This window comes from Chinchilla lanigera, unplaced genomic scaffold, assembly GCF_000276665.1.
Source record: "Chinchilla lanigera isolate Chin_1 unplaced genomic scaffold, ChiLan1.0 scaffold00033, whole genome shotgun sequence".
Classification (NCBI taxonomy): Eukaryota; Metazoa; Chordata; class Mammalia; order Rodentia; family Chinchillidae; genus Chinchilla; species Chinchilla lanigera.
In genome coordinates, this window is record NW_004955434.1 from 16,351,024 (window position 1) to 16,371,639 (window position 20,616).

The 20,616-nt window shown below is 36.5% G+C and overlaps 1 protein-coding gene across 9 annotated transcripts in view; it reads right to left on the reverse strand.

Annotated features, from left to right (window-relative positions):
* Window positions 1-20,616, reverse strand: part of Mpdz (multiple PDZ domain protein) — a 147,731-nt gene that overhangs the window by 66,901 nt on the left and 60,214 nt on the right. For 8 of the 9 annotated variants that reach the window (XM_013516315.1, XM_013516322.1, XM_013516317.1 and 5 more), the window contains 8 exons: window positions 20,324-20,470; window positions 19,553-19,717; window positions 16,726-16,911; window positions 15,426-15,635; window positions 13,147-13,263; window positions 11,253-11,420; window positions 2,785-3,066; window positions 2,421-2,544 (listed from right to left, as the gene is read on the reverse strand). In XM_013516315.1, coding sequence (XP_013371769.1) covers window positions 2,421-2,544; window positions 2,785-3,066; window positions 11,253-11,420; window positions 13,147-13,263; window positions 15,426-15,635; window positions 16,726-16,911; window positions 19,553-19,717; window positions 20,324-20,470 — 1,399 coding nt within the window. The remainder of the gene's footprint in view (window positions 1-2,420; window positions 2,545-2,784; window positions 3,067-11,252; window positions 11,421-13,146; window positions 13,264-15,425; window positions 15,636-16,725; window positions 16,912-19,552; window positions 19,718-20,323; window positions 20,471-20,616) is intronic. The other variant, XM_013516320.1, reaches the window with a different exon arrangement.

The following is a 20,616-nucleotide window of genomic DNA, read 5'->3' on the forward strand; positions in this document are numbered from 1 at the left end:
AGAGAAAACAAAAAACTATCCACAGACCTAAACTGCAAACCTTACACAGCTAATTAAAGGGAGGCTAGGAGTCTCAGAAAATGAGCTCACTCACAGATCTCTTCACAACATGCTCTCATCTCAACACAAAGCCAGACACTACTTACAGTTTTAAAAATACTATTTATCACACCTTTTGTTACTTCAACTTGTAAAAACAACACCTTCCTACAGTAAAGTTTAACTGAATGCTATAACTGAATTATTTTAATGTTTTAGAGAATCTACTCTTCAGCACCTAAGTATCTCCTCCTCTTTAAAAACTTTCTGAATTCCTTTATATGTAAGAAACTAGGAGTTAGCTATTTTCTCTCCTGTAAGTCTTCAATGGTCTCTATATGAATGTGTACTGTAGGATGTATAATACTTTAGTGCCTTTAGGATTTTGTTAATTAGCTTTCTCTCTAAACTTCTGTTCCTTATTAAGAGGGATGACATTATGGTGCCTATGTACAGTGGTCAGAATATAAAAAACAATAAATGATACTTCAGTAATCAAGTAGAATAAGGCTTCTCAAATAGGAATTTTCTATTTTATGAGTTGCACAGAAAAAATTAAAACGTTCCATGGCCATTTAAATGTTAGAAACATTATATTCAATAATCTCTTCTCAGTGATACAGGATATATACTAGAGTATCAAATATACTGAGAAATAATACCAGAAAGACATTTTAAATTTACCACATCCAAACTTTTAAACCCACATACAATTCCGGTCAATATCCTATGGCGTATGTATTATGAGTAATATTTCAAAAATACAACAGAACTAGATGAAGTAAATCTGGCATGCATTAGACATCTGTAATATTTGTTTCATAATTAAAAGAGTTATGGAAATTTCTGGAGACTAAATTTTATATCATCCTATTAAATATAATGTATGAGTTATGAGCAAATACTATGGGAAATATTTAAATTTTTAAAAATCTATTACAGAAAAAGACACATTGCCAATAATCCTCTCAAAATACTCCCCCTCATGTTCCAAGTCCTTCCTGCTGCTTTTTAAAGCGGTCATGCAAGTCCTTTTACATGAGTGACTTCAGTTGTACGGTACGGCTGTCTCAACGTACTGAACCCATTCTAACTGCCTCCCTTTCACGGTCATTTTGACCTCGGGGAAGAGTCCGAAGTCACTTGGTGCCAGAGCTGGTGAATAAGGTGAACGCACACACACTACTGTTTTTACAACCTACCCTTCCACTGGATGGCGCTGGCTAGCAGCGCTCCCCACAGTGGTACTCACTAAGGAGGACCCCCAGACTGATTCAGCAAGTGGTGAGAGTAACGGGATGCGTGTGTGAGGCAAGGGTGGGGGATACTTCGAGGGAGATTAATAGCGGTGTGTCTATATTTACACAGCATGCATGAAATAGGCAACAAGTTAGAAATCCTCTGCTATAGGTCTGTAGTTAGCTGCTATTGATAGTACCCAGCAACCACCAAACAGAACAAAATCCAGGAGACAGATGCTGGAGTCTTACCAACTAAATACTGTTGAGACTCCTTTGCAAAGCCTCAAATTCAGCAGGAAAACAAAGCCTGCCCACCATAAGGTATTACTTAAAAAGTGACTTCACAGAAGGAAGGAGCCGTGATGTAGAGCCAACTAGAGCCTTGGGCTGTATCTGGCCACTCAGAGTAACTGATCTATCTTCCTGTTATCAGCAAGGAGCAGGAGGGACGGGACTGAGTCACACGACTGCTCACTCCGTGATGGGACAATGTGCCCTGCCCCTGCAGTTCGGGCTGTGATAATTAGGATTTCCTTTCCACAGGAAGTCTTCCTTGCCCAGTTCTGAGGGTTTTGTGACGATCAGCCATCTGAAACAACTCAGGGATCACGGAGGACCTCGAATTCCCGCCGCCTGGGGAGAATTACTCACTAACTTCCACCCGCATTTTGGTGGTGGCACACCTGGCTGTTTCTAGTCTTTATTTCAGTGAATGAAACAGATTCAATACAAACTGACTTCTGCATAACTGGTTTCATTCAAAGAAACTAATAATTTACTTTTCCAAAGACTATGGAATTCCAAATTGATGACTTTTAATTTTCTAAGAATTCCTTTTCTGATTTGCTGTTTCATACACAAACAAGTCATGTATCTTTTACTTGAATGTAACTGAAGCTTCTGATTACTCTGAAATAATTGAGAATGAGGGATTTAAGCGACTATGAAGTAAATAACCCTCTTCACCATTTCAGGAAAAATAATGAGAACATAAAAAGAAAACCCATAAAAACTACAAGAAAATTTCTAAACTATATTTTCTCATATACAGCAAAAACCACGTTGAAACCTATCATGCTCAATACCTCCCCTCGTCCAGTGGTTTGGTGAAGTGGGGAGATGCAGGAATGGGGAACTTACCTAAGCTAGAATTGCCTTTTGCTATAGTAATAGTCCTCTCAAAAGATTCTTTGGACATATTTTCTAGCATGACAGACTGGTCATTAGAGGATAGAGAGCTCCGTTCAATTAAGCACTCAGAGCCCTGAAAGCAAGAAAAAACAAGTTACGTAGAAAGGAAAACTAGACTTTGGAATACATTTCAACATTACACATGTGCTCTACCTAGTAATGCTTTATTCAGCAAGAACCTGTACCCAAAACAAGTTCAAAAGTTGCTTCAGTGTTCCAGGGTCAGACAAGTACTCATTCAAATACCCAGACTAGCCAGAACACTCCAATTTCACTGTCTCATCACACATAAGCCATGTCTTCACAGTGTCACCTTTCCGGCTGAGTCGGGGGCCACAGGAAAAGGAAGCTCTGCGCTCGAGGTAACTTCACTCGGGAACTGAGATTCAGTCCAAGGCACTGTGTTTTCACATCCATACTGTTCAATAGGGTTTGCAGGTGTATAGTCATTTATGGCAAACGCAGAAGCAGATCCCATGCTCATGTCTGCTAAAGATGGATTCTCATTCTGCCTTTGCAGGAGACTCTGGGCATACAGTTCTTCCAAGGACATGTGCAGATCATGTACTAGATCAGAGGAATTTTCATCAACATCCTGATGAGTAAAAGAATTTTAAAAATTATAAGCTGACCTATATCAATTTATTTTATGGCTACTTAATTAACAGCTATTTAGTGAAAAATAAAACACAATTATTTATCTAAAAAGCACAAACATGAATTAGTCACTTAGCAGATTTTCTCATATTTATTTTCATAAATTTTTTAAATACAGTTCCTGAAAATCTCATATTCTATTGGTTTATATGTATACAACATGCATATACGTATACAACATACCATACATAAATAACATTCGGGTACAATCTTGAGTATAAGCAGAAACTATGGTGTAAGTTTAAAAATAATTTTTTAAATTCTATTACAGTAAAAAACACAGTGCCATTAATTGCCCCTCAGTATATACCTTTTTACACCTTCTAAACATCCCACACACTTATTCATCATGCTTGCCACACTCTAAAGCAGTTCCAGAAATCCTCTTTTGTGAATGTCTTCTCATAGCTGCCTCAATATCCCGAATTGATTCAAAATGCTTATGGCAATTTCTGTCAAGTAAAAATAGTATGTTGTGTCTTCATCCACCTTATTCACCACACCTGTCACCCTGAAACTTCTTGCTCTTCACTAAAGTCAACACAACTATGAAAAGTAAACTGTTAGTAGTCAATTCAGCAGGACATCCAGGCAACCATGATGGCACAACGAAAGCCACTCATACAAAAGGGCTTCCAGAACTGTTCCAGGGAGAAGCAAGGATGGTGCGATAAATGTGTCTGAAACGGGGTGCGGCATTCTGGGGGGCATTAATGGCAATGTCTCTTTTACAGGGAGACGTTTTTAAAATCTGAACATTTAACATCTTTTGATCACACCTGTATCCACAAATATAGCTGTTTGGTTTAAACTACATAAAGATTACAAATAATTTACATTTCCAAATCTTACTTAAACTATTTTAAAGTATAGTTCATTTCCAGTCAGTCTGAAATTCCTCTTTACTATGAGGTCGGAGTATTCAAATCATGCTATTAATTGAATTGGATTTAAAAGAGCCTCTGAGAGAAAACTTCGATAAGCATTTATAGGTATTTATGGAGATGAAAAGAAAGCCTTGCAACTCAGATTATTACAGGGGAAGTTTTCATCAATGTTTTATGAGATATAATACAACACTAAACTGGGCTGTCACGTTCTAACCCAGACTGTTAGCAGAGATCTGAGGATCACAGAACCTCTCCTTGGCCATGCCTTAGACACTTCCTGTGATTCCCTGAAACTGTAAAGTTTTACAGTTTTATAGAAATGAATACATGTATCCGTACTTACAGCAGACATGTTGTATTACTTATATGCTTTGAGCAAAAGTTGTTTTATGAACTGTTGTTGAAGAAACCTATCAGATTTCCCTTCAACTTTTAATTGATGTTTTTAAATTGCAAAAGTAGCCTATAAACACATTACCCTGAGCAAGATTCAAGCCGTACAGATATGCACTGCGGATGCCCACAGAGTACAACACGAAGGTCTTCTCTCACAGCTGTCACTTCCACTGCTCCATGCGTGTAAGTGGGGGCACCAATTAGCTATTTACCTCTTCCAGTTTATGAGTTTGCACAATATGTGCACATAAGTACACAACTCACACGCACAAGCTGAAATATAATACATTTTTGAAACCTAAACAGAACCAACATTAAGCAGTACATTTTACTTGTTCTTTTTTCCCAATATCCTTACACCCTGATATGAGAAATTACCCTGTGAGTTAAAAAAAAAAAAAGCCTAATTTTATGGCTGAAGTTATTCCTAAGTAGGGGTGGTATGGGAGTACACTTTCTGGTTCACAGGTAGTTAGCTGAACTTTGGCTAGTCAAACACCTGTGGTTTTACCTTGTTTTTTTTTAACCTATTAATGTGGGAAAATAAGAGGACTTAATATAGGAGTGTTTGGAAGACAAAGCTAAAACCCACTAAAAAAAGGCCTCACTAGAAAGAAAATGTCTAAAAGTTGTCAGCTTTTACAATTATTTATATTATACAACTTCATACACATGTGTGAGAATGTATTTGCTATAAACCACTAGGATTGCAGCGGGAGGTCCAATGGTATTCAAACTTACAATGTTGGTATGTATTGCCAAAATATCTTCCAATTTTCTATCACAGAAAGAGAATATGGGAACACCTATTTACTAACCTCACCAACTAGAGATTAGTTTGGTAATCTGGTCTGTAACAAATAATACTCAGCAATGTTTTACTGTGACATTCCTTACAATTGGTCCATTTGTGTATATTTCATGAACACTCTCTTCATATACTTCATCCACTTTTCTTTAATTTTATGTGAAAATAAAACAAAATTTCTTAACAAAGTAAGAGAATAACAATAGTCAATATACTGTGCATCATGACCTTCAAAGTAGTTACTCGGACTACAAGGCATAGATCCAAAGATTCTTCCAAAAAAGAAACAGATAATAGCACTAAACTGTCTTTCCAGTGAACTAGGAGAAACTAGTAGCATGAGTGAAATAAATTAGCACATGCATTAAAATACTTTTGGAACAATTATCAGGATTTTTACTTGTTCTAGTCAGTGACCTATTCTGAATATAGCGTTTTCTTACATTCACTGCAAATATTCTCCGTCTGTTGTCTTTTCAGTTTGTATTCATAACATTTTAGTCACACAAAAATTAAACTCCTTATATAATCAAATGTGTAAATTTTATTTTTCTTTTATTCATTTTTGTGGCTTCTGGGTTATACATATTGATTAAAAAATTGTTCCTTTATATAAAGTAAATGAAGAGCTAACATTTTTGTTACACTTTATATATGTTTTTCAGATTTGTCTTCTAGAATTTATTTCACATGTAGTATGAGATGTCTGTATTTTTTATAAATGAGGAATTTAACTGCTGCAACGTAGTTTACTACACTTCTTTTCTTAAATGCAAGTTATCATCTCTGAAATTATCAAATATACCTGGAACAAAGAAATGGACATAGCTGGTCTATCATTTGAGCAATTAATATCTTTAGACTTTTCAGGAACAAATAATAGCAAAGGAATAGGTTCTACATTCTCAGAGTCCAAATAACATGTTGTCTCATTCACCTAGCTCTGATTATTTTATTCTTAAGAAAAATAACAATGTACTTACTAAAGAACTGGTTAGCTTCAGTATTACTAAATTAATTATAATAATTAGCCATAAATCATCTCACCCATGCCTCAAATGAAGATCACAAGCAAAACTGCTTTTCAAAGTAAAAGAGGTCAAGCCAGCCTTGTTAGCTGGTGTTTGCTGAAAATGGTATAACAGAGATTTTCATGTATTATTCATGAAGGACTTAACACAGACCCATAGAAAAGAAATAGCTAATAACACAGCAGACAACATACTCCCACTATAGAAACATTTTTGGTTGCTGAACAACTGAGTTTTATTTTTAACTCTTATGATCTAAAAGAAAAACAAGTTCTTCCACATAAAATGCAAAATAATAACTTAAATTTTGCAGCGCATCATAATACCTAAATTGAAGGTTTCCAAAAGCCCATGTTAATCTCTGCCTCCACTTGATATACAAAGTGTGACCGAAAAACATAGTTAACATTTACATTTAAAAAAATTATTACAATAAAAGATAAGTTGTAGTAATCTCCCTCAAAGTATGCCCCCTGACTTTGCACACCTCTCTTTCTTGCTGCTTTCTAAAGCAGTTGTGCAGGACCTCTCGGTAAGTGTCCTGCTGTCACGGCTGCTTTGTTGTCCTGAATCAATGTAAAACATTTACTTTTCATAGTCTTTTTGAAGTAAAGGGAGAGCCGGAAGTTACATGGTGCCAGTTCCCGTGGATGAGGTGAATGCGGATGCAGCGGAATGTTTTTATCAGTCCGCCTTTTCATTAGATGGCACTCTGTACCGACATTCACCGTACTTCTTTTTTTTTTTTTTTTTTTTCCCCGGTACCAGGAACTGAACTCACGACCTTGCACTTGCCAGGCAGGCGCTTTTGCCGCTGAGCTAAATCCCCAGCCCCTCACCGTACTTCTTAACTACACCTCCTGAAGATACTCACAGAAGAGAACTTCCAGACCTAGCTCTCGTGGCAAGAATGAGATAAATGTCTGGAGTACGTGGAAGTATTCTGAGGGGGGCTGACGGCAATGTGCTCTTACTGTAATTATTGTTTTAACTTTAAGCATTCGTCATACTGTATATTTCAATCGCACCTTGTATTTTTGTTCTCAGGCATAGATAGGGGAGAGATTACATTAAAATATCATATGTACTTATATAAAAGCTCTATTTCTTAAGTGAAATGCTTAAGGTTATACTTGAACACCATATTCATCAAGATAATAAATTTATATAGAATAGCTAAATACTACAACCCACTTTTTTCCAATGCGCAACAGATGAATTTTTTGTTACACTTCAGGAAAAAATGACTGCAGGCACCACTGCCCCCACTTACTGAACTTCTCTGCTCATTCGGAGATACGGTGCCTTCCTTTATCAGTATGCACTGTCTCCATGGCAGGAGCAGGCAACATCTTGTATACCTTTGACAGTCTCCAACTCTGTCAGTAAGACCTTCACAAGCAGTCCTCATTTTAATTGGAATGATTTAACTAGCTTTTGGATCCTAACTTTTCTAAAAAACACCAAGACATCATCAACTTCTAAATGTGGATGTAAAAGCAGTAACATTTTGTTAGAGACTAACACCAAACAAGGATTTATAGGAACAGACAGGACAGACGCATAAGCAGAATAGAACCCATTCGTTGTGCTGGTACGTGAGGCACAAGCAGCAAGGTAGCCACCCTGACGAACAGGAGCGTCCACATCATTTTCAGGGGAGCCCGCTCAGGAGTGAAGGCCGCGCACAGCCCTGGCAGCAACTTCACCCCTGGTTAGAGACTGAGGGCGCGGGCCCACGGTGGGGCAAGGAAGGGGGCCTCAGTGGACGGCGCTTCAGTGCAGTGGTTACATTTTCATGTCAAAACAGGGAGAGCTAGGGCAGGCACCTTCTCAGACAGCGGATTGAGCTTCTAAACGAAACTCTGCAAACAGTTAGGTTTGGAAAACAATTATTTCTGCATTTTGTCATGTCTTGGGAGGAAACAAGGAAAAGAACAGAGTAATATTAATAAAAAATTAAAGCACAGAATAGTAAGAAAGGAAAGACTCACTGGCATGGCCATGTGCCTTTCAAATGGACACTGCAACAATCTGCCTCTGATTAATTCAAATGACATGAAAGTGAACATACTTAAATCCTAAACTGACAATCAATCACATTAAGCAAACATATTTCTTTTAAAAAATAGATCTTTCTCAAATAGGAAGGGGATCAAGAGATGGTGGCAGGAGAGGACGGAAAGAGGATGATGAAAGAATCAGGATGTGTTATGTACACGTACCAACTCCACACAAGGACTGTAAGCAACACTTACTGCAAACGTACTAATAAAAAATTGTTTCCAAGATGCAGAGCGGGCCCGAAATGGGAGACTTGTTTGAACAGGAGCAAAAATGAACAGCTACTATTCTTTGTTCTTTAAACTCCTTAGTCCTAAACTCTTCACTGAAGAACAAGGCTGCAGCTGGACGTGGTGGCTTATGCCTGTAATCTGAGCACTCTGGGAGGCCAAGGCAAAATCAAGTCCACCCTTAGCAACTCCGCAAGACCTTCTCTCAACATAAAATATGAATAAGCAAGCAAGTACGGATTGGGGATGTAGCTTAGTACAGTGCAGTGCAAAGGTCCCAGGTTCAAACCCCAGTATTACAATCAATCAATCGATGGATCGATCAATCAGTAATCAGTAAACCAACCAAACAAACAAGGCAAAGGCTTTGCTCTGTGTCCATGCTCCCCGGGGAGCCCCTCTCATCAAGGAGAAGACATGGCTCAAACTATGTCTCCATTCAGGGCCACATGATTATGTTTAACAAAGTCAAAATCTAAGGCATCACTGGGGGACCTCACACTCTATTTTATCCTTTCAAATAAGTATGGGGACATCTTCTTTTTCTTAAATACCCACATATACCATATATTTAAAGAATTATATATATATGATATAGTTTTATCAATTTAAAAGTCTTAATGTGGACTCATTTGTGAAGAAAAAAGTCAACTCTAAATTCCGTCATAAATCACCATTCTGTCTTTTAAGATGAATATAGTGCAAAAGAACAAGAACAGTATTTTATATACTTTTTATTTGGATAAACTGTGCAGTAAATATACAAGTACTTAAAAAGGCGTAGTCAAAATAAGAACCAGACCCTAGATTTGCAGAGACATACCATGATGCAGGATTACTTGTACTTCCTAAGAAACAGAAAGCACCTGGAGTTTTACAATGTGTTTTTAGAACACCCTCATTAATACTTTGTTGTTTTATAGTTTCAATATTTCAGTTTTAGACCAGCTTGCCAAATTTGCTTCAACGAAAGAGTAAACTCCTTAGGGGGAAAAAAACAAAATAAGAGGCAAATACAGTTCAGTAAGCCAGTATGTTGTGTTGCATACAACCAGCATTTGCCCTGTAAAATATATGCTTCTCAGTATGCAGACTGTGTAATCCCTTTAAGTAACAATTACTAAGTTAAACAACGCAATCTGTCCCACTGGCAAGAAGTATGCTATGCTATGCTATGGATTAAGAGATCCCATTAGGAGACGAACTCAGCTTCTAGCCCTGAGGCCGGTACAGGCTGAACATATTCCAGATAGAACACAGCCAGACAGACAGTCTCGGGTGTGCTAGGAGAGAACAGCTGCTCCACGCAAGATTATACCTGCAAACCAATTCAAGGAGATCGCCCAGCATCATTTGCAAGGAAAACAGGTGCACCTTGAACATAAAAACAAAATGCTTTCAACAGGCTCTGGCCCAAAAAGTACTTGTTATTTAGGAAAGGGAGAAAATGTGCTACAACTATGAAAATACAACTTTCTAATGTCTTCATGAACAAGACTCCCATAAACTCACTCTATGCAGAAAAAGTATTACATATTTAAGAAAGAAATGACTGTCCAGTCTTTTTATTTTAAAGCATATTTACGGTATATTTCCAACACAGAAAAGTAAAGAAAATGTATCTACTTATGAACACTTTGCCTATATTTAACAGATATGAACATTTTCCATATTTTCTTCAATCATTTTTTCTTAAAACAATATGATATATACAGCTCAGTTCCCATGTTTCCTTTTTTTCAATGAGGAAAATTTCTTTCCTGAAGTTGAGAAATATCATGCCTACATATATTTAGATTTTCACTATATGCAGATATACATGTAAAAATAATTATCAAATCACTTTATGCATTAATTTCCAGATATATAAACTACTCAAATCATCTGAAAGATAAGCAACTAATATAAAAGTGGTCAAAATATATGAAATATTGTTGATAAAATATGAAAAACAAATGGCCAGTATGTGGAAAAGTATTAAATCTCACTAGTAATCAGTAAATACAAATTAAAGAAAGAAATACCATACTATTCTGCACTTAAAAGATTAGGTAGGTTTAAACTATTACTTACTAAACATTATAGACTATGTCACCAAAAAATGGATAGCACTGGGGTATCTATGCCAATAATATATTTCTAAAATGTAGATGCTATGTCAAACAATAAACAAACTCTTCATTTACATCCAGTGATGGAAACATACCAAAGTATGTTCCGTGACTTTTATATAAATTACTCTTTGGCATCATTTTATATAAGAATACAGCATTAAATTTGCCTTAGCTAATACATTTTAAATTACAGAAAACATTTTAATATGCAAGTATGCATGGGTTAGTTCTAAAAACATTAAGAAAGCAATGTTATTCTTATAATTTTTCCAAAATAAATAATGTTAAAACCCACAACTTGGAAAATGCATTTCATTAGGTTTTTTTCTGACATGAAAATTCTAATCAAAACTTTGAACCCTTGTATCTATCGCTCTACCCGACAGGTATTAAAATTAAACAGTCACACTAGTCTGAAAGATAGCCCATCAACACTAGCTAAACGAACTTGTACTTTAATCTGATAGCGAATCCACAGCTGGGGAAATGTATGTCTCCAGTATGCTACTACTACAACTGGCCCCTAAATAATAAGCTCTGGAAAATGACACACAACGCCTTCTCGTAAGCAAGACGGCTTTTGATCTGTACCTTGGTAGGGGATGATGGAAGGGAGGGACCACGGCTGAGGCCATCACTGCAAGCACTGCCGTGGAAAGATAAGACAGAGGCTTGGGTAGAGTAGACGCTGTCAGTACCAGGAGAGCACTGCGACTCCAATGGGGACTCATCCAGCACTCCGGCATCGCGCGACTCCACCTAGGAATGAGACGGTGTCAGTAGGGGTTCTGCTTCACCACAAACACCACAGCCTCCAGCGGACGCTACAAGGCGCAGCGGCATCATTCTTGCCTCTACCCTGTTTGCTACATGTTCTTTCCACCCTCCTGGGCACATCTGACCGACTGTGAGGCAGAACAAGGCCAAACTGCCCCTCGAGGACAGTGCTGGCATCGAAGGCTATTTTATCCTATCAGTAAAAGGCTACAAGTAACAACAGAAGGCCAGGATCAATGTGAAGTATTAACATTTTCAAAAGTTAAAGAAAATATTTATTGTTTTCAAGTTCAAAGGACCAGCTCTTACACTTCATAAAATGAACAAGGTTCTCTCTTCTATTCAACTAAAATAAACTTATTCAAAAACACAGCAATTACATTTTTGAAACCTCACGACGTGTTTTATCTAGTTCACCTTTAACTAGAGTTTGAAACCATTTGAAGTTATAGAAACCAAAGACAAAAATCTGATTTCATGCTAAAATTATTCTAATAAGGGACCTAATTATCATCTGGTTATGACGAAGCTTTAGGTTACAAAGTTCTATTAGGAAACTCATACAGAATGAGATAGGTAATTTCACCATATATTATCTAAAAATTCTATTACTATCTTCTGTGGCAGACCCAAGTGAAAAAGTCACACTGAGTTCGACACCTGCGATTTACTCATGCTCACACTTTAGGATTTGTCAGTGTCTTCTGGTTATCTTCATGGTGAATTCCACATATTCTACTTAGCTGATTTCAGCTCAGGTGTTCAGAAGAAGTTAGATGCACTACCGCCCTGCTCAGGTACCACTGAAAAAGCTCCTAAAACACACTCAGGCTACTTCAAGGTGACTTTCACTTGAAGTGTGTTTCATGGGCTTGATAGCATAGTTTAAGTACAGATTCAAACTCACTAGTGAGTCACTACGTAGAGGTTCACCTTTTATTAATGTACGTTATGTACAACAAATTAGATAATAAATACTTAGTGTTTACTATTGAGATAGATGGTATTAACTGTCTTGCAACATGGTTGTAACAGATAAAACATATTTTCAATAGTATTTAAGAAAGAATATCTCAATATAATTTGTATACCTATTGCCTTAGAATCTTAGGGGAAATTCTAAAAGTTAGTTTGCTTAATTACTGTAGAGATAAAAATACTAGGATCCAGTAGCTCAACTAAGTAGTTGAGCAGCCCAACATTATATAGCTGGTTAGGGACAAGATCCCAGGTTGTCTATTCTTATCATAAAATGCTAAGCATTCATAAAAGTGGGACTAATCTCTTTGATTGACATTCACTTAAAGAAATGTAAAGAAGCCATTCAAACTGTACAGAGAATACTGTTTCTTGGGATACTTTAAAGACTGATATAATTGTGTCCTGTGACATTTCAATAATAATTTGCTATGACTGGGTACTATTTAAGATAATAGTACGTTGTACAGGATATATAACTTCCCAGAGAGCTACTTCAAGAGCTTTTAATTTAAAAAGATTAACAAAAAGAACTCCTTCAAAATTTGGCTTACCAAAATATATACAGGAGAACAAATAGGTCACAATCTGGTTGAAAGTAAGATGTACACAATAAATTTCTAAAATATACTGAGCAAAGAGTATGGTAAGTTTTATTCAGAATATTTGGAAAGGCAAAGTAAGACATATAAAAATTCGAAAAGAACGCTGGATAACTTGGGCCACTAACCAGAGCCAAGTCAGCCCCGCAGAGGGCTTTGGCACGCAGACCTTGCTCCTTGCAGGACAGTGGTGGGTAGAGAAAGGGATCCTCCTTAGCAGAAACATAACCTTCTTCTGGTGACAGCTGCAGAATGATGTTTAAGTACCAGTTCCCAGGAAAGAGAGAGCAGTGAAGAAGAACGGAAAGGAGGGAAGCAGACAAGGGGAAGAAAAATGAAGGGAGAGAAGTAAAAAATGGGAGGTTTTCAAATGATACCAAATGACTTGAACACAGAATGATAAGTATAAATTTGACAAACTCCCATGTTCAACACTTTACTTGAAAAGATACAGAGGATACTCATTGTAGTATAAACATCATACGTTAGATGAGAATCTTTCTACTTATTTTACTCTTCTTATAAAAGATTATCAAAATCAACAACTTTCTACATTATAATAATCAGGCCGGGGATATAGTTCAGCAGCACAAGTGCCTGCCTGGCAAGCGCAGGGTCCTGAGTTCAATAACCAGTCCCCCAAAACAAAAAGAAAAGCAAAATCATAGTAATCTTCAGGTCATTTTAACTCTGAAATATTCTGGCCAAAGAATGACAGGCAAATCCTAAGTTATTAAGACTTAAAAACAGGTGTAGAGAGAGGAAACACTGAAAAGAAAAAATCATCTCTCTCACCCCTTTTTAGGATATTACTTTAAAGAATATGATTGATTTGACAAGGAATGTTACTGAACCTACAGTGAAGCTGAATAATTTAGTATGGCTTATAAGAAATAGAACAAAAACAAGTACACTGTCTGCTTAAATTATAGCCCTGAGCTATTACACTGTAATCCTGAGCACACCGACTGAAAAAATCTGACAGTTTATTCCGATCTCCAACAAAATGGGTTAAAACATTTAGATACATCCTCGGCATCAGCAATAGGTATATACATGCATAAATATCACAGGAAAAATCTGGTTTCCATTTGTTTCCAAACGTGAGTTTAATTTTATTCAGCTTCACTCAAAGTAATAGATATATTCATCCTGTGTTACAATGCACACTAAATTTCAAATAGCAGACTTTGTATTGTAAGAAATTTATTTTGGAACTAGCAAGAAAAAGAAGACCGTGCTTCAAAATAAACGGCACAGTTTCTCCTTCAGGGCAGTAAGAAATGTGTACTGAACCTGTTTGCCATTTCTTTTTGCCTAACAGAAAGAGCAGAACCAAATTTATGATCCAACCGTAATGAAGCTGCAGTCTCATAATGGCCTAGCTCATTCGTGCATTGCCCTTTATTCGGATCTTCTTCATGATTTCTATAATCTTGGTTTAATTTTAGGGTGGTTTAGCGTATTCTTCATTCTTCCCTTTCTCTCTTTACTTTTTCATAAGTACAGTTTTATAGGTTATTGAAATTCTGCATGGAATACAACTGGTACATGGAATAATTTAACTTTAAAATATATTAACAAAGCTTATTACTTAAATCCTTTCACAAAAAAATCAATAAATCTTTATTGTAATTTATGCAAATGTATCTTAAGTGTTTGTATTTTCTGAAGAGAAAATATATTCACCCTTTCATTTAAAACTCAATTATATACCGGGAAAAATTTTAAAAATTCACAATGTGTCTAATATTGAATTGCACTACAGTGGCCATTAGTAAGTACCGTGTTACAGCACACCAAGAAAGCACACTGTTTTAGAGGGCAGAAATTCGCTTGCTGCTCCCAACACTGCAGTATACACTACGGGAACTACGCCCGCGCATGAGGTAGCCACAAACCAATGAACCCGTTTTGCAAAGTTCAATGTCCTGCTCTACAATAAGTAGACAACAAACATGTTGAGATCAAAATAATTGAAGAACTCAAGCTACTCTGCTGGAAGTTCTACTCTGCCTCACTGTGATTAAAGAGTCTACGATGAGTTGTAAATGGCATTCAGTTTCAATACCCCCAATACCTTGGTATTTTAATATTTGAATCCATATTTCTTGAAACATCTGATTTTGCCTTCATCATGACTTTATTACTGAATTTCAATAAGGTTAAAAAAAACATAAAGCAATGTTACAAATTTATCTGTGAATATCCTGGCTATTTGCTTTCCTTGATCCTCTTAAAAATATCACTCAAAGTCAAATTTGTATACTTACGTGGCTAACAACCGTGTTGGTAGAAAGCACCTACAGTGATGATTCTATCACAAGAACATCTGAAGCTAAAAAAGAAGCCTACGAACCATTTTTCTTATAAAGATAGAAGAAAGCGCCAGCATCTAAACTCTTACAGGTAAAGGCTTGGCCACCCCGATCCTCACAGTCCCCAGCGAAGCTCCCTTCAGGGCTCCCACCGCCTCTTCCAGACTGCTGTGTTCGAGGTTAATGTCATTGACAAACATGAGGCGATCTCCAGGAAGAAGTCGTCCGTCCTTTTCAGCAATGCCGCCAGGCACCAGGGAACGAATCACAATCACAGTGCTTGCTGGGTCAACCGGGTCCTAACAGAATGAACAGCAATGGGAACTCATTTCTTTTTTACACTGGAAAACTTTTCTAGGTCATCCTGTTTGAATTGTATTGAATGGTTAATTGCTTCAGATACCTTAAAAATTGTATACAAAAAAATTCTGTATGAAATTTCCAATAAATTATTTGGGCAACAGTTGTCTCTATTTCAGGTTAGAGAGTTTATGAAGAGCTTGCCAGAAACAGTACCACTCTCATTTGCTAATGTTCTTGAGCAGAGCTCTTATACTGTACAGACAACTTCGAGATGGTAATTTTGAGCCGTCAAATTTTATAGCCCACTGGAGGCTCAATGCCAGGTGTACTATTATTAACATCAGCATTTGTTAACAGGCGTTACTAGATGTGAGCGTACTAAAGGTAGCACCCATTCTTTTGAAATGAAATACAGAACAAAAAGGTCAGAGGGTATTTGGTGATGCAGTTTTCCATTCCCACAGCAACCTCAACATTAGAACATGATGGCAGAATCAAGACTAGGAACACAACTCCCTAGAGTTAACTGAGACAGCTTTCTGCCTGGGGTTGGTAAGGGGCAACACTGTGCCCTATCAGACAGCACTTCCTCATTTCCTCACCACAGAACCCAGTGCCGGGGAGGACACAGGCCGCACCTGACCACTTTAGACATGTTCAAACATTTAGTGACGTAACCGGCACACTAGAACCTACCATACATCATATTATACACCTATCATGTACATAAGACAAAAGAAATGCATATCTAGTATTTTATGAATTATAATTAAATATGATCCACCAATCAAGAACAGGGATATAAAACAGACCTCTCAAATAACAAAAACACTATATTTCTATGATATTCCTAAAATGTATTCTGTGTTCCCAAATTTCTAAGAGTTCAAATATAAAATAGCTCAATGAATTCACTGTTAAAAGAAATCCTTTATGAGGACCACTGAATCATATAAATTACTATGTTGAAAGTCACTGACAGCAAGAAAATATCTTTCATGACTGTAACACTTTGCTGTCAATATTATATATTTTAGTATATGGCATCTTTTTTAGAAAAATTATTACAAGTAAGTGTACACTCACCTGATAGTCTAAAATGCTAAATCCAAGGCCTCTGCTCCCTTTCTCCAGCTCTATGTGCTGAATGCCGGCCTCCCACATGGCCAAAGGTGCCTGAGCCTCCTCCGTGCTCTGGCTCACGCCAGTCACCGCCAGCAGTGGGTCTTCTGTCTCCGACGACCCAATGAGCTCACCCAGATCTAGGTGGGGCTAGATAACAGATCAGATAGCTCTTACTTCACAGGAGCAGAGTAGCAGACACAGATGTCAACATGGCCAAGGAAAGATTCCTTTAAGAATTAAGGTATAACTTACTAAAGAAGAAAAATAATAAGCTGTAACCAGTATTAAAAATGTAATATTTGAAGATTTCTTATAGGATTATATAGTAGTCATACTGCAGGGGCACAATTATGGGTGTTCTTCACTTTTTTCATTACCTCTGTGTCAGGAAAAAAAGTAAATAAAATTTTAAATAAAATCCTTATATATATAACAATTCAAGAGAAAAAATATATATATTACACTTTTGCAAACAAGGGTTCTAAAGTGCTGTGACTTAGGCACAAGCTTGTTTCATTAATAAATTAAACAGTCCCAAGCCATTAGATACGAAATCAGTTTTTCTTGGGTTTGAAGCTTGACTTCGTGATTTCTCACCTGTTGCCTTGAACCACATTCTTAACATGGGCTTCAAAGTTACTCATCTCATAGAAATTTTGGGGGATTAAATGAAGTAACATTTACAAACATGTAAACACAGAAATTAGGATTCAAAATGTTATCTTCTTGCAGTAAAAATAAAGTGAACATAGGTTAATTCAACTTCATGTGCATGTATAAATATATCAAATTTAAGAAAAATGTGCTGATTAGGAAGAAATTCTAATTTGTATACTACTTTTGCTTTAATTAATTATGGAAAACATAGGATCATGGATACAAATATATCCACCTGTTTTATTGTAATTATCTCACTTATACCACCTTAAAATGTGCATGGATATGTATGATTCTTGCCTTTGAGCTGTACAAGATTTGGAGTTAGGTTTTCTATTCTACTATAATCTTATCATCCATTAAATTACTAACTTTTATTGAATTTTAAATAAAAATTGATTAGAACTACTGTTCATAAGATTCACAAGCAAACTACCGTTCATATGATTCATTTCTGCATCTATTATCTTCTAGATGATTAAAAAAACCCTGAAAAACCAACTTAGCAGTTAACTTCTAGATAAACTGGCCTAAATTCCCCAAACCAATCTTTTTACATCACTGCTTTAGGTCCCATGTGAAGTTTCTATCTTATAATTACAGGAAAGTCACTTAAACTTGGCTGAATACATGCCAAAACATGTTTTCAGCTTACTGCATAACTCTGAATTTAATGTAACATCTCAGTCTGCCAAAAGCATGTAAACAGAATATTTGAATCTGTGTGCCTCCATACACGTGTTAACCTGCTGGGCGGTGAGCTTACCTTTAATTAAACTTTCAGTGAAAGTGAAATTACTAAAATATAAATTTGTATTTGTGCTTTTGGTCAGCAGGTAAACTGCAGAAATCCTTCATTGTGTTGGCTGTGTAGAGTAGAAATCCATTTTTGAAACTCCAGTAGCTACTATGCTTTTAATGTTCTTTTAATGATTGTCTTTAAAAATAGACCCATAAAAACGGTGTGGAAACCCAACCAAAGCATGGTAGAATGTATATATTGTAAAGTGTTAACTTTACTCCTTAAAGTTTTCAAAAGTATTCCATTATTCCTTCAGTATAGTGTAAATCAAATCCCAACAACACCTCTAATATTTTAAATGAGATCTGGCTAGGCTATTGCAATGGTTGATACACTGTATCAACTTGAGAAGTTTAGAAGTGTAACTCAGCTGGGGGCCAGGGTCCTTACTTTGTAAGGAAGAGGAGGGCACACAATGTCAGGGAGGAAAAGAGGCTTACTTTCCTCCCTCCTGCTCTTGCTGCAGCCTTATACTGTTGCCCCTGTGACGTGACCCCCCGCCTTGGAGCCAGCTGAGTATGGACTGAAACTTCCACAAACTGTGAGCTAAATAAACCTTTCCTTCCTTAATTTTGAGTGTCAGGTATTTTTGTCTCAGCAATGAGAAAAAAGTAACCAAAACAGCTATAAATTATGCATAACCCAAATTTTAACTTTAGAAATTTATTGTGCATCCTCTGAAAAGCTGATTAGCAACAACACTTGACATTTTGATCTGAATGGAAAAGAAAAGCAGACAAGAAAATGAGTGTGTCTGGATGTCACAGAAAATTATTTGACATATATTATGAGCTCAAATTTCTTACTTTAAAACCAGAGCGTGCAAGTAAGACCTCTATACACTGAAATGGTCTGTCCACGCCTATTTTAGCTATTCCTTCTGTGCCAGGCACAGAACTGACAGAAAAGCATCTTTCTCCATATGTGTACTACATTTATAATATTCACGTACTTTTTTCTTCTGTAAGTGGGGATATATGAGCATCTATTTCATAGAAATATTGCAAATAAATTATACGAATGCCTGTATGTGATAATATCTAATATCATTACTTGTATTAGCATCCAGAGCAACTCTTTGAGGCAGGTGTCATGGCGAATTTTACAGAAAAACAAAATACAAGAAGATGAAGTGATTTTTGCCCAAGGTCACACAGCTAGTGTCAAGCGTGATTCAAACCCAGATCTGTCTGACTGCAAGATCATCCCTCTAATTATGAGGTATGTGAGGAAATCAAATACCGATGAAAACAAAAATGGCTTATAGTTTTAGCGCCATATATCCTTTCCATTATATATTCAGATTAGCCTCATCTCTAAGTTTTATACCTTTTCTGTCAGCTCAATATCACTCAGGTCCAGGCTATCCAATTCTGACTGGGTGGTGGGAGGCACAGTTCGACGACAGCACACCATCGTCACCTCTATAGGCAGTTCTTTCAAAATATTGACCACCTCTTGATGATTTTCCCCAAGCAAAGTTATGCCATTCACCTATAAAAAGAGATACATTACCCAAATAAGAAAAACACTTAATAATATAAATATTCTTCAGAAGATACTTTATTAAAAACAAATTATATTGTGGTGATGACCATAGTTATGCAATGCCCAGAACTGTAGTTAGACATACGAAAGTACTATCCAAAGCAATTTATGAACAAGTTTGGAGTTTTGCTATAACTGGAGCTTTTAAAAAACTCTGTGAAAAACTATTAGGTCTCATTCACATTTGATCTGCCAGTGCAGGAGTCTAGAAAAGGTAAACTAATGAAAATATCCACAAAGGATGAAGGAAGAAAGTCATTCTGTTGAAAATTGGATTACTTATTCTAAAAATTAAATATATTTTTAAAACTTTTCAATAAAAGTTTTGTAAATTCTTGGGACCTAAAGCAAAATAAAAACCAACATAAAATAACTTCTGAAGCTCCATGTGCACACAGATTTAAAATTTCTGCTTTGGGCGCATTTTAGTAGATCTCAATTATTCTCTGCAGGAGAAATTTAAAATGAGACCTTATAAACTGACCACAGTAAGCCGCCTTGTAGGCTTTTTAGTTTTATTTATGGAAGAAGAAGAAAAGCATAGCTCCATACTTCCAAAAGCTCATCTCCACTGAAGAGTTTCCCACTGTGTCCAACAGGACCTTCTGGTAGAACAGATCGGATAAAATGATGCCCCACTGTTGCTTCCAGACTTATCCCCAATCCACTGTTCTCACTGAACTTGTTCACATGAGCCACCTGAAAGAGAAAAAATCATCACAATTTTCATATATTCTTTCTTCTTTCCTACTCATGCATGTATTTTATGTTCATTTCAAAATTTTTAATTTTCTAGTAAGAATGTCAAAAACCTTACTGTAATCCTGCAAAGCTTCAAAGCTTTG